The sequence below is a fragment of the Pogona vitticeps genome, chromosome 2 (genome assembly GCF_051106095.1).
Source record: "Pogona vitticeps strain Pit_001003342236 chromosome 2, PviZW2.1, whole genome shotgun sequence".
NCBI lineage: Eukaryota > Metazoa > Chordata > Lepidosauria > Squamata > Agamidae > Pogona > Pogona vitticeps.
The window spans coordinates 194,044,501-194,068,946 of record NC_135784.1 but is presented as its reverse complement, the minus strand read 5'-3'; the positions used below and the strand labels follow the sequence as shown (position 1 = coordinate 194,068,946).

The 24,446-nt window shown below is 40.3% G+C and overlaps 1 protein-coding gene across 10 annotated transcripts in view; it reads left to right on the top strand.

The window, feature by feature from the left end:
* LOC110091475 (rap1 GTPase-activating protein 1) overlaps window positions 1-24,446 on the top strand; it is a 68,757-nt gene that overhangs the window by 1,273 nt on the left and 43,038 nt on the right. For 8 of the 10 annotated variants that reach the window (XR_013541313.1, XR_013541312.1, XM_020815621.3 and 5 more), the window contains exons 2-3: window positions 19,858-19,951; window positions 22,961-22,996. Coding sequence is in view for 8 of the 10 variants with exons in the window: in XM_020815621.3 (XP_020671280.3) it covers window positions 22,979-22,996 (18 nt within the window). In the remaining 2 variants the exon portion in view is untranslated. Of the gene's footprint in view, window positions 1-13,637; window positions 13,711-19,857; window positions 19,952-22,960; window positions 22,997-24,446 lie in introns of all 10 variants that reach the window. The other 2 variants (XM_078384757.1, XM_078384753.1) reach the window with 1 other exon arrangement.

Below are 24,446 nucleotides of genomic sequence, written 5' to 3'. Positions count from 1 at the left end.
ATTAGGAGTTGCTTCCTTTTGTACTCATTCAAGAGAAACAACAAGATCTGCTGTTTAGAGCGTATTTCGGTGTGTGAGAAAGGCTGTATCCCAGAGGGGGTAGCCCTACTGGTTTGTTGCTGCAGAGACAACAGAGAGTCTCGGGGCACCCTAAGGACTGGCAGCTTTGTTGTGACAAGAGGTTTCAAGGATGAGAGCCCACTTCATCAGACTGTGCTGTTAACCTCCATATGGAGACCTGATGAGGAAGAAGGGCTCCCATGTGAACTGGTGCGCAGATGTTAGTGGCTCCATCCGAGACTCCTTATCTTGAACATCGGGCTCACGTCCTTAACAGGACTTATGTAAGGGATGGAGGATGCAGAAGATCAGCCCATGAAATTCGTCTCACCTCCTGGATTTTGTAGCAGAGTTAAGAAAAAGCACACATATGCATTTGTTACGTTGGATAAAGGTTAAATTAAATGGGAAGGGGTGGTTTCAGGGAAGGATAGCAGCAAAAAAAAATTATGTCCCAGCAGTTGAGCAAATAGGATCTTACAAATAAGGTATACAAATAAATCACCATCTGGAAGAGTTCAGAGAATTCTAATGAGAGTTTTCCCCTGCCAGATTGAAAAAAGCTGCTAGTGAAGTGTTATTATTGTTATTATTGACAAGCAAAAATTCTTTTTGGTGTTCATTAGACAGCAAAACACACAAAAAAACCCTGTTCCGCCTAGGTAGGCAACAGCTGTGTCTGTACATTTTCAGATATACCACAGTAAAGCATGTAGTGCAGAGTATCTCTTGTTATCTCCTCACTGTGAATATATATTGAAAGGTACATTACGATAACGTCTATCGAGAACGGCTGGGGGGCAACGCTTAGCAATGTAAAAGCTGTTCTCAGTGGAGACTTAGACAAGTTTCTTAAAAAACCAAACAAAAAAAACTACACTGTACTGACATTGAGTAACTATATACCACAGGGCTTTTTTTTGGAAAATACTGTATTAAGCATTAAAGATCACTGCACAAAAATATCTCTCAGCCTGTTCTTGATGTTCAGTTTGGCAGCTGGCTGCTTGGATCCTGTCAAGTTGTTTTAATGAGTTAAAACATGATTAAATGAGTCAAGCTATTTTTGGAACCTGGAGGGGCAGTTCGGGAGCTCAATTTATAATTGCTTCTTGGGAACCTCTTATGGATATGCTGTCATCTGCCATACGTCAAACTAAAAGGTTAAAAGATGCTGTTGTCCCATTTTCATCTTGTCCAGTTTCAGTTCTCAGTAGAATTGAGGTGTCAAGATGTGAAATCTTGTCTGTACAATTGTTAAAATAATTAAGGGTAGTTTTTTTAAAAAAAGAAATTGCAGTCCTGAAAATGTCCGTTGTACTTAAAAAATGAGGCTTGAACAGCAGTTTGTTAAATATTATTGTGAAACAACCAGGTAGCTCTCCAGCCAGGTCTGGGAACAAGGTCATTGTACATTAAAAACTGCCTTGCAAAAGAGTTTCAGTGTGGACATAAAAAAAGAGATTGAATTGAAAGTGTATTGAAATAAATAAAACATTGCAAAACATTAACATAACAGATAGGGGATGTTTGCAAGCCCTATAATTTGCACTCTGCATAATCACTATGCTCTGGGTCTACAATATCTTGGTATAACAGTTCCAGTTTGTTACAGACCTTTGCTCCTCTAGGCTTTGGGGATTTTAGTCACAAGAAGAATATTTATTGCCATGGTGGCAGCCTGCCAGATTCTGAGTTACAAGCCCTTGTAATTTTAGGAGGTGCAGGAACAATAGAAATTCGTATTATGAAATTTCTGTTGTTGCACCAGGTTTGTGATCCCCCCCCCCGAAGTTTACAAGGTATTGTAAGACTCTCAGGGAGATGTTAAGGTGCTAGACTCTTGCCTGACAAAGAGACACCTATGATGGATCTGGTGGTTTATTTTGAACATAGTCTTTTAGTAACCCATATTTCTGCTTCCTAGCGTGGGTTGCTAACTTGTGCCAGTCTTGCAGAATTGCATATATACCAATTGTTCCCTTTGCAAATGAGTAAGAGGAGGATGATGATAACCTTTGAACTGCAGAGCTGGAAGGGATCCTATGGATCATCAAGTCCAGCCGCTCTCAAGGAGGCACTGTGGGGAATTTACCTCCCAACGTCCGGCTCCACAGCCAGAGACCTGAGCTATCTGTTTTCTAGTCGTCTGAGCTAGAGACCAAGACTGCCTGGAATATCAGGAAATTCTGATATGCGCAATAATATGTCAGTGAGCTATAGATACGATGCTTAACTCTCCCAATCCATCTAAGTTTTGCCTTGGATAATGTCTAGGTTTTTTTTTTACAGCAGTGATTCCTAAATTTATTGGCATCATGCTCTCTTTTTGATATCTGAGAAACCACCATCATTTACATTATTAAGAAAAAAAACCCAAATGCTTCATAAATATATTTTAAATTGAAAATAAGTAAAAATAATTTTTCTTGTCACAAAAAGGGAACAAAAGTATTATTTCCTTTTAAGACACGAAAAGCAAAGCAAGTTTAATGAGATGGTTCCTGCTGGCTTTCACACTCTCATCTCTCCCCTGCTTCCCAAACTTTCTCATTTATGAATTGGTGGTTCACAGCAATAATTACCTTAGGTGTTAGCAACACTCAAATTTAACTTGAGTTGTAGGAGGGAAGAGCCATATGTTTGTTTCCCTTTACAGCCAACTGAAATGGGGTCAGGGCTTGTTATTGCCAAGTTATACCACTGTGCCATTTGTGTTTTTTTAAAAGGTTATTTAACAGTGCAGTCCTATGCATGTCTGTGCAGAGATATGGACCATTCGGTTTAATGGATCTTTCTCCCAGGTAATTGGATATAGGATTGCAACCTAAAGGGAGCAGGAATTCATCCTTGTTTTATTCCCATCTAATTGGGACACTAGTCTTAATGGCCCTAGACCCTAGAGGAAGCTGTTCTCAAGCTGGGATCTGAATTCTGTATAGCATCTATATTAATGTCATTTTCCAGTGTGTCAGAGACTGCTTTCATATCCACAAAGCATCACACAAGCCAGCGTTTCTAATGTTAACATATCTATTAAATGCTCGTCTACAGTACAAGTTTCTTTGGTAGTGGTACCTTAATCTTGGTCCTTCAATTTTGGCAACAAATATTTGGCATAATAGTTTTGCCAATATGTCAGTGTACAATTAGAGATTACCGTAAATTTATAAGAAACTCATTCCCAGAGGAAGAGATAAGAGATTGTGGAATAAATATTATGATTTTTATATGGCATAGTTGATACAAATGGGTTACTGCAACAAAATGTTGGCCTTTGACCACAAGCTCTTATAAGATGCTCTTGTTGAAGGCTATAGACGGTCAGGCAGCATTATTTGGGCCTTATACAGGGCGTCTTTCATCCTTATAGCCCAAGCTGTAGCTATGCGGTGGTAGAGGATCCAGATTAAGAGCTGGCTGGCTGCTACCTTGAATCTGAGCGCTTTGTCACAATATATTGTTGGCACTGTTGGAGACATGGTATGACGGGAGAAAGAGAGGGTTTTTTATGTCAGTCCTCTCCTCCTTCCTCCATTTAAATGTTATGCAAACATCCTCTAAATTTAATGGGCCAGATGCATTCGAGCGTAGATGGGTTTGTTAGACTCATGCAGCCTGCAACTTGTGGCTCCTTTAAAAAACACACACACCTGAATCTGGAAAGCAGTTTCAAAATCACATAAAAATTGAATTGGAATAAATTGATGCCTTTTATTTGAGGCAAAGATATGAGAGAGAGAGAGAGAGAAATGCACGTCTGCCTAATCACAGCAGCACTGAAATCCTATATTTCTCATTTTTTTTTCAAATGGGCAGCTCACAATTCTGTCCTGTGAGATAATAAAAAAATGGCATTCTGTGTGAATCTGGAAGATCCTACCCTGTTCCCCCAAAAATAAGACCTAACCTGAAAATAAGCCCTAGTATGATTTTCCAGGATGCTCGTAATATAAGCCCTACCCCAAAAATAAGCCCTAGTTAAGTGAAGCCCCACCTTACATCATTGTGCAGCATTGTGCAGCAACCAGAAGATGACATGACTGTACTGTATTTGAATAAATGTAGATTTTTGTATATGGAAAACAATAAAATATCCCCTGAAAATAAGCCCTGAAAATATCCCCTGAAAATAAGCAAAAACTAATATAAGATCCTGTCTTGTTTTTGGGGAAACACGGTAATAAATATGAATTCTGACTCATGACAACCCTATGTAGGTTTTCCAGGTCGACAGCATTCAGAAGTGGTTTACCATTCCCTTCTTTTTGTGGCATCCTGGGACTATGCATCTTGCCCAATGCCAGTGGCTTAGGCCTCTGGCTGTGGAGCCAGAGGTGGCAAGTTCAATTCCCCACGGTGCCTCCTTGAGAGGGGCTGGACTTGATGATCTATAGCAGGCTCGTCCAACCTGCGGCCCGAGGGCCGCATGCGGCCCAGGTTGGCTCATAATGCGGCCCAGTGCAATTTTTTATTGTTCAAGAAATTCCAAAGTTTCAAAGTTACACTGCCGGTGCTTGCGGCCGCAATTTGGCTGGGGCACGTCACAACGGTAGGGAGGGAGAGAGGGAAGAAAGGAAGGAGTGGGAGGGGAGGGGACAGGGGGGCTGCGTGACTGCATTGCTCAGTCCCCGTCAATAGGTGGACCCCCTCTCGGCCCCATAAAGCCACCGGAGTTGAAGCTGGCAGCCTCTGCTGTCTGAGATCGCAGCTGCTGGTAAGCGCGCTTGGAGCGGGGCTGCGGAGGATGGCTAGGGCTGCCCCCCCATGCGGCCCAAACCAAATTTATGTGCGGCCCAAACCAAATTTTCATCTTCTAATGTGGCCCAGGGAAGGTGAAAGGTTGGACACCCCTGATCTATAGGGTCCCCTCTAGCTCCGCAGTTCAAAGGTTATGCAGGCTGCCTCTGCTTGCAGGAAGCACCGTGGAGAATCAAACTCCCAAGCGTTGTCTGCAGCAGAAGCCTAAAACCACCAAGCTATCCTAGTACAGTATTTTGATATTTCTATGGCCATAATATTTCAAGGTTCTCCGAGTTCATAGGTTTGTTTTCAAGTGTTTTTGTTTTGTTTTTTGTTTCTGAGCCTCTGTTTTAGGTCCTGCTACCCGCTCACTTCGATGTACCCCAGAGTACGTAGAAACCACAAAGATATTTTCAGGCAGGCCTGTTTAACTACCAGACTGGCAAGCCCATAGCTACTGTATCTGTCCCTGTTTGAAGGAAGGATGGGATATACGGCAAAATGGATCAGTATATTCTTGCCTTAGCAGACCTGTTTCTCTTCAGGCTTCCGGACAGCCATTTCCTCCAAAAAGGAGGCATGTCATGTCATTTTAGCTTCCTTGCATTTCCTTTTCAAGTTATACTCCGTATTCATTGGCTACTGAGCAAAGCTTGTAAGGCTGCTTTCAAGAAGCAGGAATATAATGCTGTGCTGAAGGCATTGACAGGGAAGCAGTCATGGTGTAGTGCACTGGTTCTTAACCTTGGGTTACTCAGGAGTTTTGGACTGCAACTCCCAGAAGCCTTCACCACCAGCTGTGCTGACTGGGGTTTCTGGGAGTTGCAGTTCAAAAGCATCCGAGTAACAAAGGTTAAGAACCACTGGTGTAGTGTTATGGATCCTACGGGACTGGCCTACCACTTATCACTTAGACCTGATTTTGGCATGCCATTCTATTCATTCATCTTTTTTTTTTTAAGCCTCCAGGTTTTGCCACGGAGCATGCTGCTAGTTAATCATGGAATGAGACCCTGTCAGATTTTTTTTTTTAAAAAAAGGTCTGTCTGTATGTAAACTTCAGGGTTCCACAGGGATATTGGCCCCGGGTGATTCAGTCCACCTAAAGCAGTTCCTGGAAGGAGAGATTATTTGTGATGATTTTACCTAAGTGAAGTAACACAATGCTTCTAACCCAGAAGAAGAAAGTTACAAATAAGACACATAAATCCTAGGCATATCGAGCCTCTCTGAACCACGCTTAAGAAAAAGAAAGAAAGAAAAAACGCACAGGTAGACTAACAGAGAATTAAACAGGAGTCAATTCCAACTTGAGGACATCTGCTTTATAGAGGCAGAAGAATATATTTGAGAGATGAAACTTATATTTCAGTGGTATAATGACTGTAGACGAAAATATGCAGGCTGTTAAAAGGCCTCATTGCAGTAGCATTTAATCATTTATCCCAACCCTCAGTACCAGTACAGTATCTTGTTAATTCCTTCTTGGATTATTTTTAGAATGGTTGCATTCAGATTTGCTACCTTTATGGAATCCTTCCTGCATTAACAACATCCTCATCTCATCCTATTGATGGAAAGCGCAGCAAGAAGAGCGGAACTGAATGCACTCCAAACCCTCTCTCAGCCACAAATTGTAGGGAAATCAGTTTTAATGACTGATAAGTTGTCGTTCAAGCAGCCTATCCTGTATCTCTAGGTAGTTCATTGATAATCTTTTGAGAAACTGTAAGGTTTCCTTGGACCCATTTTGTAAGCCACTGGTCTGAGTAGATGCTTGTAGAGAGAGCATCTCTCTCATTTTATCTTCCCTTCTAGCCACAAATGATGTTGTACAACTTATCTGTGCTTAAGCGGCATCTCAGATTCTTTTATATTAGTCTGGAATATGGACTTCTGTACAAATTCTCTTGTTCAAAACTAATATGTCCAAAACTAATATTGAACTAATATTTATCCTCATTCTAACTGTGCCGTTATATATGGTTTAAGGAAGTTCTAAGGGCATATGCTGTGTTTATTGTCTTGGGTCCTCTTATAGGTTCTTGAAATATGAAGTATACCACCTGAATAAGAATCAGATTATCTCCATATAGGGGAGTTTCTGTAAGAGGAGGGTGAGTACCGGAGATTAGTATCTAGAAGTGGTAATCTTCAAAGTACTGTCAATTCTCCAAAACCAAATGGCATCGGAGATGAACCTATCATTGTTTTTCACAAGAAGTTACGAAACACCTGATCTTGTCTTAATTCCTCGCTGTTTCCCCCCACTCTCCAGCAAAAGGGGAAGTGTTGTCTCTACAACAGCTAGTTGTGAGCAGCCATCTATGTTTATTTCTGTAAACCATCAGCGCGCACTGGAAAGATGTCATTCGGTATGAACTAAATAAAAATGTAGATGAAGATTAATGTTCTCTCACTCTCTAGCCCAAATGTTATCCCAGCGCAGAAGCATAAAACTGGAGTTTCCCCCTCCTACATAGCATTCTACAGGCAGAATGACACTGGATGTAGCCTTACTGTGACATCAAGGGTAGGGCTTCCAGTCTGTTCAGTTGAGAGCTGGCTTCACCTATGGAATGGATTTGTCAGTCAAGAAGGATGTTGCAAGCTTTTGGCTTTTAGTGCACAGTTGGACACAAAACATGCAGTTGGAGAAAACTAATTGAAAACTGGTAGATAAACAGTTGGAAAAAGGATACATGTATCGATATGTTCATGAACCACTTAAATGTCTGGCGTTACTAGAGACAACATGCAGCATGAGTTACTATATGTAAGGTTAAGAACACTTATTTTTTAATATTTATATTTTATGTGAACTGAACAGAATAGTGCATTGTACTAATGGAACGGTCTATAAAACTAGTGAAATGAGATAAAATAACTGAAATATGTTGATAGTAAATGCCCAAACCATCTTAAAATAGTTTTCTCAGTTTTGATCAGAATCTCCTTTACACCTCACTCTTCAGCCAAGTAATGCATAGCTGGATCCTTGAAGTATGCTTTTCATCATGCCTTAGCCATATTTCTCGTTCTGCAGCCAATAGTCCCAGTTGGTCAGTGGTGAAATATTATAATGAAGGCAGAGGTACAAGTTTTCTGGGGGGTTTTTTGCAGAGAGATGGGCCATACTTTTATTTCTGAGTAAAGCACTTGCATTCATAAGAACTGCCAATTTCTGTCATGGAACTGCAGCTGATATGGGGTGTGAGCAAGGAGTAAGCCACATATTCAGCTTTTGAGGGGCAGATGGGTGTCTAATGAGGCATTTATGGGGTTATTAACCAGCTCCTGAATGAGTGAAACAGTTTGAGAAGCACTGTGAGAATGTGCAGTTCAGAAACTTATTTCTTCTGTACCAGCCTTTCCACTTGAGAGCTTGGTTTGATTTTCCCAAGTGGTAAAGATGAAAGGGAAAACAGATTGGAATTGGGGTTCCTGTTATTCTCTACAATCACTGACTGGAAATAACAAGGGGGTCCAGTAATAGTGTACACTATTCCTCCACTCCCAACCCTGAAGACACATAGGGAAATAAATCTCCTCACATGAGGAAGAAGGGATTTCCCCAGTCCCCCTACAGACTGAATTAGGCTTGGGGGTTGGAGGTTCCCCTCCTCTGCTCTAAAGGTTGCTAATACCGTAAGTAGATCTGAATAAGACAATATTAACACAGATTTGCAAGTGAGATGATACATAAAGAGTGGTTGATGTATTCAAATATGGCACCAGGAAAAATAAGCATTTCCAGAGTTTAGATACTGTATGTATTACCGTATTTTTCCATGTATAAGACTATACTTTTGTCTAAAATCTTTAGACTAAAATTGAGGGTTGTTTTATACACGGAAGTCAGCTGAGGAGAGAACAAAAACAAGTGGAGGGAAAAGCAGGGATCAAAGCGATTCTGCAGCACTTTTATCCCTTTCCCCCTACACTTGCTAAGCCCCACTTAGATTTCTTAATTTTGCATTAGAAAAGTGGGGGGGTGTCTTATACATGGGGGCATCTTATACACGAAAAAATACAGTATTTAAAACAAACAGCATCCGGCTCCTATGACAGTCCCATTTCTTATACAGTAGCTGTGTAGTGTAGATACTATACATTCATAAGAGCCAGGGTAGCATGCTGGCTACAGGAATAACCCTGGAGTCAAGAAGTTCACTCTGGGTGGACATAAGCAAGCCATGCCTCTGCCCACATGTCTTCCATATGCCTGCTTGCTTGCTTTCTTAAAAAAAAAAAAAAAAATTGAATAAAATTCAGGATGGCATTGGGGAAGCAACAATACAAGATTTATTTATTTGCATCAGGTACAGACTACTAAGGAACTAGTGGCTCAGCCTGTCTTCATGAAATTTCATTGTTTGGCTCAATCTATTATCATGAAATTTCTTTGCTCGTTGTGAACAGTAGATTTCTCTGATGTACCTGAGAAAGGATAGCTCTAAAACTCTGCTTCAGAATCTGTTTTCATGTTTGTCATTTTAAAACCACAATTTAAATTTTAAAACATGGATTTCTGATGATTTAAATAAAATTATTTTTAAAAATTTAAATTGTGATTTAAATTGATTTTTTTTAAAAAAATTCTTTTTATCTACCCTGTTTTAAAACTTGTCAGATTTTGAAAATTGCAGATTTTGCTCATGGTACTACAGGTTAAAGGAATCATCTACAGCTGGTTTACAAACAGTTGTGGCTTCTTGCATCCTAGCTGGGTTCTGTAATGGTTTCAACTTTTTTTAAGAGTTTGCAAAGCCGAGGTCATTGTGGGAGACTGCCTTCCGTTGTGTCTTTCGAAAGGCATAAAATCTGACTCGTCTGCCAGGATGCATCTTCTTCAAGTTGAAAATCTTGATATATTATTAAGCATTTCGTTTAATGATTAACAAAGAATAGTCTGTCTGCTACACTAGCTATAAGAATCTATGAGCCTCATGGTGCAGTGGTTAAAACGCTGTACTGCAGCTAAAACTGTGCTCACGACCTGGGGTTCAAATCCCAGGTAGCCGGCTCAAGGTTGACTCAGCCTTCCATCCTTCCGAGGTCAGTAAAATGAGTACCCAGCTTGCTGGGGGGGCAATGTGTAGCCTGTATAATTAAATTGTAAACCGCCCGGAGAGTGCTTGTAGCGCTATGGGGCGGTATATTAGTCCAATAAATAAATAAATAAATAAATAAACCTATAGAGATATATCCTCTATGTAGTAGTAAATTCTTGTGGGTTATTTATGTCCAATTTAGACTTTATTCATGCTCTCTAGCAGAGGAAGAGAATTTTTTATATTCCCTTGTTGTTAGATGATCGCTGCAGATTTTTTTCATGTTCTTTCTGTTTTAATTATGTATTTTTGTCTCCCAATTTTACCTTTTGCAGTGGCCTGTAGTGAATAGCAATAAAACTGAGATACTACAACAGGAATTGAAAAATTGCCTCAAAAGCATGCAGTCACCAAACACAAAGGGCTGAGACTCAAGAAACAATTTATTTTGCTGCAGTCCTAGGCATACTAAATCCAGTTAAATCAGTGGGAGTCACTTCCAAGTATGCATAAGATTACATTTGCATGTACAGGATATGAACAGGCAAAATGCTAAAATATACCTATAGGGGAAAGGGTTGTAGTAGAAGGGGTGCAAATCTGTGTTTTTGGACTATGACTTCCAGAGTTCCCAGGGCACTATGGCCATAGGGCTTAGAGAATGCTGGGTGTTGTAGTCTAGAAATCTTTACAAATCTGCACACATCTGGATTGTAGCTCAGTAGTGGAGGAAAGACAGTGGAAAAATAGTGTCTTGCAGAAAGACCCAGGTTCAGCCTGCAGCATCTCTTGATAAGGCTAGGAAACGCCATATCTGTTATGTAATACCAGTCAATGTTGGCCTGAAGCCCTAGAGAACTGCAGCCAGCCAGTGTCAACAATGCTGACATTTCTGAGAGCTTACACACACAATATTTTTTTAATACTCACAATGTATTTTTAATACGGTATGAGTATTTAAAAAAAATGAAGCACTCCACATAGATCAGAAATAGATTCTTCCCTGGTATATATATCTGGACTTGTATTTGCCAGCAGTTGAAATAATACTCTTTTAGTTGTGGAAAAACTTTAAGAATGTTTACTATATAACAAGATGAAAAACAAATACTGCTTGAACATTTTTTTATAATACTTGGTATAGATTTGTGCATGACTGACTTCTAACCATTTCATAATAGGTTCCTTTTGTAACATAGCAGGCAGCATAACTTAAAAACCCTACTTGTCAACAGAAAAGCCTCATGCTAACAAACAGAACAAGCAGAATAAGCCTCATCCTAATGGTCACTTCCATCTGACAGTCAACCCCTTCAAACACCCATTGGCTAGCACTAGCCAGCATCTGGTTACAATGTTCTGTTGTGTAAAATTAAATAACACATCTCAATTATTCTTATATAGATGTATACCTATATACTGTATATATATGTTTGGTAGTATCCTAACAAACAATACCTGGACCCAATGGACCAGTGGTCTAACACGATAAGACTGCTTCCTATCTTTCTTCCCCTACCGCCACCTCTTCTTTCCGGTTCAGAAACACCGCCACAGCTCCCATTGTGAGTCGATTCTCTTCATGAATTGTTTTTCTTCTTCCTTGTGCTGACATGCACCAAGTTTGTTTAAAGTGGTGGTTTATAGAGACACCAGGCTCAGAGACTCTTTTCAGCTCTGAACAGACCACCCTCATGCCAGTCACTGGGAGTTCAAAGAGACTGAACTGGAATGGGAGTATCTTGAATTCCAGTCTGATGAACAAGCAGGCAGAAGTTCTTCAGTATATCCTTAAAAAGCTTAGATCTCATTCTCTCTGAGACAGTGAACCTTCTAGATTGTAACACTTCAGACACCCGTGACTGAATACTCCTGCGTTCATTCAAAACGAAAATATTTGCCGCACATAGAAAAATATTAGCTTCTCCTCAAAGGAACCAGCTTTTGTCTAAATGTCTTCCTGTTTGATTTTCAGCCAAGCTGGGAACCTAAATTGCCTGAGTCACTTTTGTAGATGCCTTCCTCTGGAAGACAGCATGAGGAGATCTGACCCTAAAGATTCACCTGAATTGATATTTAAGATAAATTAGTGCCATTGACTATGGATGGCATCCTGAGATGTTTGAGAAATGTAGCAGGTACAGTTTTTTGAGTTCTAATTCCTGGAAGGCAGGACCAAGAAAGACGTGGAAGAGAACTCCTATGCTGGCTGTTGGCCTTTGTCCTGAGGTGCCACAAGGTTTCACTTTGTCTTCATGTTCAGCAGCTGCAGTAATATATTACTATTGCTATTGCTATTATAAAAATATTCAAAACTGTGAAATACACTAGACACCACACAAAATCATAAAAGCGTTGACCAGTATTATAGAATAGATATGGCACAGTCCAGAGGACGTCATAAGTAAAAAAATTAATTGATGCTGATCTTTTATAAAAAGTATTTAAAAGTTCATGCTCTTTTTCTGAAATATTCTCACTACTTAGATACCAGCAGAAGATAATCTCAGATGGTAATGGGTACATTTAGATGAAATAGGATATTAAAAAGAAACATCCAGATAAAGGCAGAGGAGCACAGAAGGAGATTTATATATGTATATTTTGCATATGAGAAATCTCTTGCTTGCAAACACTTGATAAGAGAAAGAAAAAATAATTTGTTCACTCTGTATATTGCTATACTATGCCAAATGGCAATTATTTTTTATAAATGTGTTACTTTTACATGTCATCCTGCACACATTGGTAGATGTGTTATGATGATGGGTCAGGCCATTGACCATCGAATTTTGTCAATTCTAACTAGCAACAATGGCTGATGTCTATACAGGATACTTTCCCAACTTTCCTGGAGATGCATTGTCTTCCATCCAAGTACTAAACAGGTCCAGTGCATTTTGTATTCACAGCAAAATGGTGGTTGCTGAACCTTATCTACTGTCAGCATTAGGCAGCCTAGCCAAAAGTGATGGAAGCTGGAAATTATAGTTAATAACACCTGCAGGAACCACACATTCCCAGCCTGATTTCGCCACAAAATTTGTGTTAGCTCTTAGCCTTTTATATTGCTAGAGGTTCAGGATCTTTATTCCTCATATTGAGTCAAAATGAACAAAAATATTGTAACAGCATTTGATCACATTTATTCCTTGCTACCAACGCATCTCTCTTCCCTGTCTTCCACCTCATTGTCAAAATATTGTTTGTGGACTCCTTGGGATCAATGTATCAAATCTGCACACCCTACGTATAACAACAGAACAAGAGATGTGCCTGTCTATTGTTTGGAGCCATAGCTCCACTGCGGTAAAAGCTAGACACGTTAAACTTTCTCCATGTGCCTGAAGGAAACCTTGGGCAAATACAGATGGAGGTTGTGTATTTTTGCATAAAAATTAATTAGTTTTAGTTTTTGTCAACATGTCTCTGTACCTGAAGCCCACCTTTGGTCACAAGGTGGCAGACTTCTCAAACCAGTGCACGTGTTTGCACCGAGCACAGTCTGAAGCCAAGGAGGGATAAACTAAGGAATAGGGTTGTCCCTCTCTCCCCCGTATGGGACACCTCCCCTTCATGTCCATTAAATGGGCAACCCCCATCCTTAGGATTGTAGCCTACACCATGGCAGTGCACATTTCTAGGAGCCCCAGCAGCCACGGTTACACTTAGATGGGGCAGGCAGAAAAGGTTGAAACATAATTTTGCTTGAATGCTTTGGTGTATCAACTAGGCTGTTCCGCCTTGTCCAAAGTCATGGGCTTTTTTTTTTTTTTTTAGTTGTGCTGCGAAAAGTACTTGGCGTTGCAGGTGCTGGAATAGCCTAGTTTGATACGCTGAAGCCCAGTCAAAGGTATGCTTTGGTATGTTATGCCTGCCCTCAGTGATGATCTCTCTCTCTCTCTCAATCTCAATGATGCGGTATCAATTATGATCTTTAACATATAGTAATAAAGATGAAGGTTGTCATGAAAACTTATTTAACTTACTGTGTTTTTAATTGTGTGAATTTTAAGGTTGTGAGCCATTTTGGGTCCCTTGTTGGGAGAAATGCAGCATATTAATATTAATATTAACGATGGCAGCAGCAGCAGCAGCAACAACAACAACAACAACAATAATCCAGAATTCCCCTGATGAGATTGAGCTGTGTTACTCATTTGGCTTCCTGTCTTTCTTTCCTTGTGCTTTGCTCATTCGTTGCCGTCTTGGTGACGCAGTCTCTCTGTTCCTTTCGAGCACTCCTGGCATCCTGCAGTGTCTCCCCAGGAGTTTCCTGCCCTTAGGCTGAGCCCAAACTGTGAGCCACTCTTCTTTTCCTCATTTGAAGTGTGTCTTAGGAAAGCAAAGGAGGTAACTGCTTAATTGGGTGAAGGAGGCGGTATAGGGACCAAAGCTCTGTCCTCTGGGGACTGAGCGATGCGTTTATGCTGGCATAGAAGGGGGAGAAGGCTGGATGCAGGAAGGCCAGAGAACTTGAAGTTAGCAGCGAGAAGAGGCTGCGGAAGTAAAGGATGTTTTCTCGGAAGCGTAGTTTTACTTTTGGGGTCTACGGAGGGTATGTGTCTGTACTTAGTCGTGGCTCTTTTCTGTTGCATGCCCTTCATACTGTATTATATCTTGGATTCCTCTCTCAGGGAAATGAGGACGCCAGATTTCTTTAGCACTTTTGAAACCTCAGAGCTGCTGCCAGAAGAAGAAAGCGCCCTCAGAACGAGTGGCATGGATGGCAGCCATCGGGAGATCATTGCTCTTTTCCAGGAGGAATGAATGAATGAATTGTTCAATTCTTTTCTTCCTTCTTTCCTCTCATTCTTCAGAACGTGACTTTTTGCATTCTGTAGAGTTTTGAAGATGGAGGAACAGGTGAATATTGTGTTTTGCAGAAGGCTTATATATTTACTTCCAGAATTTGAGCAGTTAGAAAGAGGGGCTTTATAGGTCTGAAATAGTAAATCCTAAACTGGAAATAGGTGTCAGATACGGTGGCATTTTATGGAAAGTGGGATGCTAAAGTGAGGGATCTTCACATTTCCCAAAGACTGAGCAAGTTCTTATTCAGCAAAAGTTGTGGCGGACCTTATGGTTCCATAGGAGCAGAGTAGGCCAAAATATCATAACTTGGGATATAGGCAATCCAGTATGGGATATAGGTAATCCAATATTATTAGAGTAAATGTTAGTGTATGTAAATAAAAGTGCCTAATGTTGTAAGTTGTCCTGTTGTTTTTCCCCCTGAGATTTATGTCCAGAACACTAGGAGTAGCTTTGCCACTCTCAGAGCAACCAGGAACAAATTTTGCCAATGCATTTTGTCCTTATACCTTTGTAAAAACTTAAGAATCCAAAGGCAAGCAATATTTTTATTGGGACAAACTGTAATTACAGCATAATATGAAAGCAAATTTTGGTGCTCTCCAACCGTTGTCATCAGGCTAAACAAACCGACAGTGGCAGAGGCACAGAAGTCTGAATCTTTGGTTATCATTTTACCAACTAGAGTGTGTTTCAAAATGGGGAAGGAAAGTGTGATGAGTCACTCGTGGTTGTTGTGAGATGCCTTTAAGTCACTTCCAATTTATGGTGACCCTAAGAATTAATGACTTATCCAAAGCCCTACTATTTCTTGCAGACTCAAGTCATGGCTTCCGTTATTGAGTCAATCTGTCTTCTACTTAGTTTCCTCCTTGTTTCCTTCACCTTCTGCCAGCCTTTTTTTCTTTTCTAGTGAATCTTATTTTCTCATGATAAAGTCCAAAACACAATACTGTAGTTTAGTCAGTTTTGCTTTTTGGAAGAATTCATGTTTGATTTGCTGTAGCACCCACTTGTCTTTCTAGCAGTCAGTGGTATATGTGAAGTTCTCTAACACAATGTTTCAAATTAATTGATTTTTTTTCCTTTAAGCTTTTTCAGTGCCCAGTTTTCACATTTTACATAGTTCATAGTGATCATAGTAGCCCGATGTGCGACTTTTGCAGTGGTCTCCAGTGACACATCCTTGCTCTTACCTAGTTTGTTTGTGGCTGCTGCTCTGAGTCTCAGTCCTCTTCTGATTTCTTGACCGCAATCTTAATTTGGAATGCTGATTGAACTGTGGTGTAGAATATTTTAAACAGGTTTTGTATTTTCATTGTCTGCTGCATTAAAACTGTATAATTGTTCTATAGCCATAATTTTTGTCTTAATTTTTGACTGCTTTTCTACTTCATTTGTTCACTTTCACCAGCGGCCTTTTCATATCTTTGCTTCTTTGTGCCAGAGTGTAATCTGCATATCTTAAAGTATTGATCCTTTCCCCACCAATTTATACTTCTTCATCTGAATTTAATCCAGCTTTCTGTATGATAAATTCTACACATGGATATAGGACATGGAGAAAAATACACATTTGCCAGTGAGAAACAGTTCTGTTTCTTCATATTTATCCCAGCTGTAGTCTCTTGTCTAGAGCATAGGTTTTTTTCTTGTAGGTGAGTAGGGCAACTTCCATTCCTGGGTTTCTTTTTATCTCTTTAAGTAAAGTAATCACAGCCAGTTACAAACTTGCATTTCAACCACCCATGCAAGAAATCCATTCAGATATCCAGAGAAGTTGTTTTATGGCAGTGGTTTTCCCAACCTTGAATCCCCAGAGGTTCTTGGACCTCCCAGAAGCCTTCACTGCCAGCTGTGCTGGCCAGGATTTCTGGCAGTTGTAGTCGATGTACCTCTTGGAAGCCAAGAATGGCAACTACTGTTTTATGAAAACATGAGGGGAGGGAGCAAAGAAGAGCAAGCATGCCACCAATACCTCCTCTCTCTGTCATCATTCTTGTCACCTCTTTACATGGAAGATCAAGGTTCCAAACCATACATGGACGGATCCTGCAGAGGTACTGGAAACAACCTGCTGTGCTTGGTTGCCTCCAACCCATGAGAGACAATGAGTTTAGTGAGTGAACTAGTAGAGTGAGCTCTCTCTTCTCCTTTGGCTGAATAGGGCCAGGGGTTGTTGCAGTTAAAATTGTAAGTTGCATGCCAAGAAACACCAAGTTCAAATCTTCTTTCAGCTGCAGACTCATAGAAGATCTTAGGGAGGCCTTCCTGATGCTTTGTGGTGTATGAAATGCTTAGTAGGCTGCCTCCAGACAGATGTTGAGATTGCCAGTCCAGGGAAGGTTGCAGTGGGGTTCAGACAACAATATCTTCCCTTTGTAACCCACCCATTTTTTTTCTGTCTTATTTTCTTCACACAACATTCAATTAAAGAGTGAAAAACCAAATAAACGTATAGGGTCTTTAAGATTCCAACCCTTGGAAAGGATCCTCAATGCATGTTTGGTACCACAATGTTTTGTACCATCACTTTACACCACTAGGTTTTAAATCCAGAGTTGGAAGGCTTGATATAACTCGGAACTGTCCTTTGGGATTTGTGAGCGGATGGCGTATTAGCAGTGGAGCTAGTTTTATTTGATTCCCTGGTTGTTTTAAATCTACATGGTAAAGCAATAAGTGAGCAACTTAATTTCCCTAAGATATAAATGATTAACCCATGTGAATGAGTGATGATGATTAGGTTGTGCTTTTTTTCCCAGAATTTCTCTGCCCATTTGTTTGGATCAAGTTTTTACTGGAAAACTTCTGAGTGGGTTACTTGGAAACAATTATTGCCCCTTGCTGTGCTACTTTCTCTTTTGTCCTCTTCGTTAGCATCAGGGACAAACAGAGATATAGACAGTAATGCTGTTTCTCCTCTATACAGTGTTGTTGTTATGACAGGTGGTGTAGACTGCAGTTTGGATACTGGATTCACTTTGGAAAGTATGGCAGGTTTTGTCTACGTGTGACTCTGGTTTTTGTATCGTAGCATCTGAAATGGCATACTGTGTATCGTAGCAGTCTCCATGCAAACTGGTCTTGCATACTGGATCAAAATACACGTTGTGGATAGCCCATTGCCAGGGGTAGGAATTCCTCATGTGCTCATTTTATGCGATTGTAGAAGCAGGATCCTTTCTCATTTCCTGTTTGCTTATTAGGTTTCTTTATTTTAGAATTGGTTTTCAGGCGGTAAGTACATTTTCCCTTTGTAAGTCTGATTCCTCAGATGTAACATGACTGAATCATGATTTCAGCTTTTCCTATAATGTACAGTTTGACCCACAATTCTTAGATTGAGTTTCTCTTTTCATTGTTTCGATAAATGGCCTTTCATTCCCTAGAGTACTGGCTGGTTACCGGTAATGACAAGGCATTTTGTAAATTGCTTTAAAGGTAGGGTATGTCATCTGTTATTAGTGACATTCCTTCTGCTCTAGTTTCTTGTTAATATTATGGAGCTGTCTGCTATTATAATGGGAAAATGGGTTTTAAGGAAGAGAATGTAAGAGCTCTGGAATGCAGTGGTTAAATTGCAGTACTGCAGTCAAGCTTCTGCTTACGACTTGAGTTTGATCTGGATGGGCTCAGCTAGCTGGCTAAAAGTTGACTCAGCCTTTCATCCTTCCAAGGTTGGTAAAATGAATACTCAGCTCGCACGGGGATAGGGGAGTGTTTGCATAATTATGTTGTAAACTGCCCAGAGACGACTTTAGCACTATTGGGGGGGGGGGGGAGAGTATATAAGTCAAAACAACAACAACTTTATAGGAACCCTTGCAATATTGACATGTGTTTTTGTCAGTTTCACATACAGATATGGGACAGTATTATCTTGAGGTTTCACTAATTCTTGCACAAGCCACACTGTCCTGCTTATGCAGAAACTGGACACACCCTATTGATGATTATCATTAGACTGGGACATTACTTATGCCAAGTCACAAAAAGATTAGGCAGTTCAAGGGTTATGCTCTTAGATTTGGTAATCCCAAGACTTTATCCTTTTTCTTTCTCAGCTCTCCCAAATGGCAAGTCACAAAACCTCCCAGTGCAATTTTTCAAGATTTTTCTTATTTTAATCAATCACATGCTTGTAATTCATAACCATGCAAATACTCATCAGACATTACAAACTTGAGGAGGAAAGAATAGAAAAATAATGATGGCTGCGCCAGGTCAAAGTGGTGGATGACTGGAATAGGGTGTGTAGAGAGCTCAGCTCTGAAGTGTCAAGAGGATAGTAGTAGAATTCCGGAAGGGGTAGGCAGACAACTATTTTAGAGATGGCTTCCCTTAGAAAAATGCAAAGAGGGTCCCCCATAGTGGACTGGATGCATGAACATCCATCTAGTTTGTAAGAAGTACTGTAAGGATTTTTGTTTTGTACTTACCAGACTGTTTTCCCTTTGGATTTCCTGTGGCATATACGTATTTATGAGAAAACTATTTGAAACATATCTCTGTGATAACTGCTCTGTCTGGGGGGATAAGTGTATTTTATGTTTGGTTGTCTTAACTTAAACCTACCGTGTTTCCCTGGAAACAAGACAGGGTCTTATATTAGTTTTTGCTCAAAAAATGCATTAGGGCTTATTTTCAGGGGATGTTTTGTTTTCATGTACAACAATCTACATTTATTCAAATACAGCCATGTTATCTTCTTCTGGTTGCTGCACAATGGTGGAGGGTGGGGTTTCACTTAACTGGTGCTTATTTTGGGGGGCAGGGCTTATATTACGAGCATCTTGAAAAATCATACTAGGGTTTATTTTCAGGTTAGGTCTTATTTTCGGGGAAACAGGGTAGGGTCTTGTGAATTTCAAATATGCCAGTCCTTGTGTAAATAATCTAATCTTGAATAGAGTGAAGTATTTGTTGTTCTAATATACTCAATGTGGTGTAGTGGATAGAATCACGGATTAGGATTTAAGAGGCCTGGGTTTGAATGTATGTTAAGCCATGGAAGCTCACTGGGTTTATGGAAGCCCTGTTAGGATCCCTCGTAAGTCAGTTCTGACTTGACAGCATGAAACACCAACAACTCTTTATGGTCTAAATTGTCATGGTCTAAACAAAGTAGGGAATTTATTGCAATCAGAAGCCTAACTGTGATACCATGGCCTCATTTTTACAGGAGATCTGATGAGGCAGAGCGCTGCATCAGTGACATCTTAGACTCACCCACCCAGGATCCTCAGGCTGCTCTTAATTCAGCTGTTCAAAATAAGGTAAGGAATTCCACCTGCTTGCTGAGTATCTCCAGTAATAGGAATCCATTTATTTTAGTTGCAGTCAGTTAATACTCTATCTTTCCTCTAAGAAACTGAAGACTGCTTGCATTCCTCTCTCCCCCCGTTTTATCTGCACGACCACCATTTGACTGAACAAATTAATATGAGAGAGAATACTTGCAGCAGGGTAACTGAGACTGTTTCATTTGGGATTTGAACTTGGGGCCTCCTCCTTCTTAGAGTGTATGTATGCTGCACAATATGCCACTTGAATTGTTATGGATCCATCCTATCGAGTCCTACGAGTATAGTTTGGGAAGGTGCTTAAAACTCTCTAGTAGTGATCTCTGGTGCATTCCCTTCAACTACAGCAGTAGAGCATTTTGTCAGTGGTACCACTAAGTGGCTGAAATCTTTTTGCTTTGTTGTGTAGGCAAAAGTCAAATGACGTAACATTCACTCACTTCTAGCCAGCAATTAGAGTCACTTGTTTTGGGGGGGGGGCACCCATGCTTACGGTCTTGATGCAGGCTTGAGAATCCCAGTGGGGACTCTTTAATTGCCAGCTGGAAATAAATAGATGTTTCATCTTTGCTTTCTACTTGTGTAAAAGAGCAACAAACGTTGAGCATACATGTGATATGAAACTTCTGTAACTGTGTAGTGTAGATAGAAACACTCCTAGACTGACAGTCATTGAATCTCTGCATCTCAGGGTCACGGTGGGAGGAAGGCTGTCTGTGTGAGCTCAAGATGGAGCTTGTGGATGTCGATAATTCTTTTTCTTCTTTATGTGTGTATACATGTGAACGTCAGATGCATATCTGAAGGTCTCTTACAGACTGGTATGTCTTTAAAGAATTTTCAGAGAGATAGTCCTGATAGTTTCAATAAAACAAACAAACATCATGCCAAGAAACAAAGGTGAGTCCTGTGGCATGTTTAGGACTAAGATTTATTTTAGCAGAAGCTTTTATGAATTATAATCCTCTGCTTCAGTTATATGACGTATAGTCTGTGCAATGTAAATCTGAGGGTCCATACTTCTCAAGAAGCAGATGGTAATCTACAGAAGTTTATGCTATAATAACTGGTCTTAAGGCTGTAAAAGTCCACGCACTCCCAAATAGTCTAATTATTTTTGTTATATATGACTATTTTGTCTTTGACTTTCAACCACACCAGCGCAGCTACCTTGGGCATTGCAATTCTTCCCAAGAGCAGAATACTATTTTATGTAAAGCCACTCATTTATTGAATTAGACCAGTGGTTCCCAACCTTGGGTAACCCAGATGTCTTTGGACTGCAACTCCCAGAAATCACAGCCAGCGCAGCTAGTGATGGAGGCTTCTGGGAGCAGCAATCTAAGGACACCTGGGTTCTTCTACCCAGTTGTTATAAACCCTATACTGATAGCAGAAATCTCAGCACTAGGATCTGAATGTGAGAACTTTTACAGGTAATAACGTGTGCATAAATATTGACTTATGCCCCATTTCCAGAAGAATAATGAACTGAGCTTTATGATACTATCATTTAAAATAAAAGCAGAACTTTACAAAAGTGGAATTCCTGCTAGGTTTGTAGGGATAATACTTGCAAGCAAGCAGGGAGTGCCTGGTGAAATCCCAGAAGACAAACTAGGAATCGATGCTTCAGTGATCTGCTTGAAACCATGAAAAACTAGTTCAGAATTAAGCCAAAAATAAAAGAAACAGATGAAAGAAAAAAAATAATCAAATGTGCTTAGTTTATCTGAACTGTATGGTGCAATGGGAGGGCAGCTTGGGTTACCTTGGTCTCAAACGGTCACTTTTAAGAGCAGAGAACAGATGGTCCTCCCTGGGGATCTGTTGTACAAATCATCCATGGCATATTCCAAGCATGCTGAAAGTGGAAATTAGGGAAATTGCTAAAAAAAGAGAGTGAGCCCAAAGTGTATTGAAAAGGATCTGTACATTTGTCTTCCTTGAATATGGGCTCCTCGTTGTCGTATAGATACTCAGTGTTGTGTAGTGGATGGAAGGACAGACTCGGACTCAGGAGACCTGGGTTCAAACATATGTTTCCTCATGGGAAACTCACAGGGATGTGATGGGACAGAACTGGTGCCACTTTACTACTATGCCACCACATTTCGCTAACGTGGTATTGACTCCTTCTCTGCCTTTTCATTTTAAGGATTCTGGATGTGTACAGTTTGGCTTAAAAATCAGACAGTTGCTTTTTTTGGGTGTGTGGGGATAAACCTTACTTGAAAGTATTTATTGCTTCATAAATTTATCAGATCATAGTCATAAATTAGAGCCCGCTCCATAACAACTAGAAAAAAATAAAGGTCAAGTTTAAGCATTTAGAAGCTTAGTCTTTAGAAGAGCTGGAGGACTCAGTTCTTGAAACAGCAAGGCTAACCTTGTTTAGGGGAAGGGCAAATCATCCCAGTTTAGTTGTTTTAGTGGGCTGACTGGTCAGGTAAACAGCACCTGTTTAAATGTGTCATTCTGTGGTCAGCTACTAAGATACATAGGAGCCTGTTTTAGTGCAGGTACAGTAGGGGCACTGAATTGGCAGAAGCATCTAAATTTGTGTTTTAGAGGGAACCTTTCCAAGTTTCTGTGGAAACTCTTCCTCAGTTTAACTACTTGAATGTTTTAAGTAGCTGATTAGTTCATTTCACAATTATGTATCTGAAAAAGAAATGAGTTGATTAGTTGTTGTAGCAGTGTCAGATGGTTACATAACAATACTGTATCTTAGAATGTATTTACCAACTATTTTCTGGTCTGGTTTCTGAGCAGTTAATACTTATGTGAAAGTCTTCCCCTCTTGTCAGTAAGAACTCATGTGGAAATGACAGACACAATTTTGTAGTGAGGGGATATAAACAATGAATAATATTAAACACAAGGTTATGTAACAACAAAATTAGATATCCATCTTGGAAATTCAGTAAATGTTATCAGTGACTTGCAAATTCATTTCTCACTTCATGTTGTTTCTCACAGGCAGTCGATTTATTTGAAATGATTGAAAAAATGCAGGTATGGCTTGCTTCTTCCATCAGCGCTTGATTTTTCTGATGATAAATCATCTTCTGTACATTAAATGTATTATGCAGTTGTTTTGGCCAGTATTACCACTTGGCATCTGCGGGTTAAACCGCAAAGCCTCTGGGCTGCAAGGCTGAAAGATCAGCAGTTCGAATCCACAAGGCAGAGTGAGCTCCCGTTGCTTGTCCCAGCTCCTGCCAACCTAGCAGTTCGAAAACATGTAAAAATGTGAGTAGATAAATAGGTGCCACCACAGTGGGAAGGTAACAGTGTTCCGTGTCTAGTCGCGCTGGCCACGTGACCATGGAAACTGTCTTCGGACAAACGCTGGCTCTATGGCTTGGAAACGGGGATGACCACCGCCCCTATAGTCGGATATGACTGGACGTTTGTCAAGGGGAACCTTTACCTAACCATGTGAAGGCCTGAGTCCAACTTACTTTGAAGTTCTCTATTTTCTTACTTTGAAGTTCTCCTCCACACAGCTGGCCTATAACCTCACAGTCCCATTCAAATGTTCCTTACTCCACCTCTGTGGGTTAATCTTGGGCTTCCTGCAAGCTCCTTGGGGATTTCTGTGAACTTGTTCTTCTAATTTCAGATAACATTTCCTTCTATATACTTATTACAAATGGACAACTCTCTGTCCACTGAAAATGATGTCCTACTACCACCTGTGTATGTTTCGCCACACAATTCCAGCTGCAGTCTTCAGCCAGAGCGCTACCTGTCTCCCACACCCCAATCTGGATGCTTTGTTTCTTTTCCAGTTGGTCCAGAAGCAGCAATCAGATGTCTTTGATTTCTTGATTATTTCCAAAAACTAACAGTACCAAACTACTTGTCTGAGACAAGAGATGGTAATTATCTGTGGTTGGTCAGTTTGGGAGGCCAACCACACAGCAGCCATTTTGAGATAAGGGACATTTTGAGTGAAAAGCCTCCCTTTACAACCTGTTGTGGTTGCCAAGGTTTCTCCTTGTTGCTATGACAAACATGGGCTGACACGCCAGCTCTTCTGTCTCACCTTCTAGGGGCCAAACCATGTGTTACATTAATCCAGTGGCTTGCTGTTGAAAGCAAGCTTTCCACAGATTGCTAGTGCAAAGAAAGCTTCAGCTCTTTCCCAGTCCAGATGGGGCTGAGAGCTTGTCCCCCTGCTTTGCACACCCAGAGTCCCAGTATACAGTGTTCACAATCTTTCAATGCCGGCAGTTGAAAAATTATGCACTTGATATCAAACAATTTTACTAATGCAGCTCTTAATACTGTACACTGCATTCATGTTTATTCTCATAACAATTAGTGAATATAATTTATCTTTTCAGCTTAAACTGTCGAGTGAATTAGTTGAAAAGGAAGCGGGGAAAACCCTTTTGATGGCTGCCTTTCAACTGTGAAGCAACATGTGGACATTTCTTAGCATGCAAAGCATTTCTTT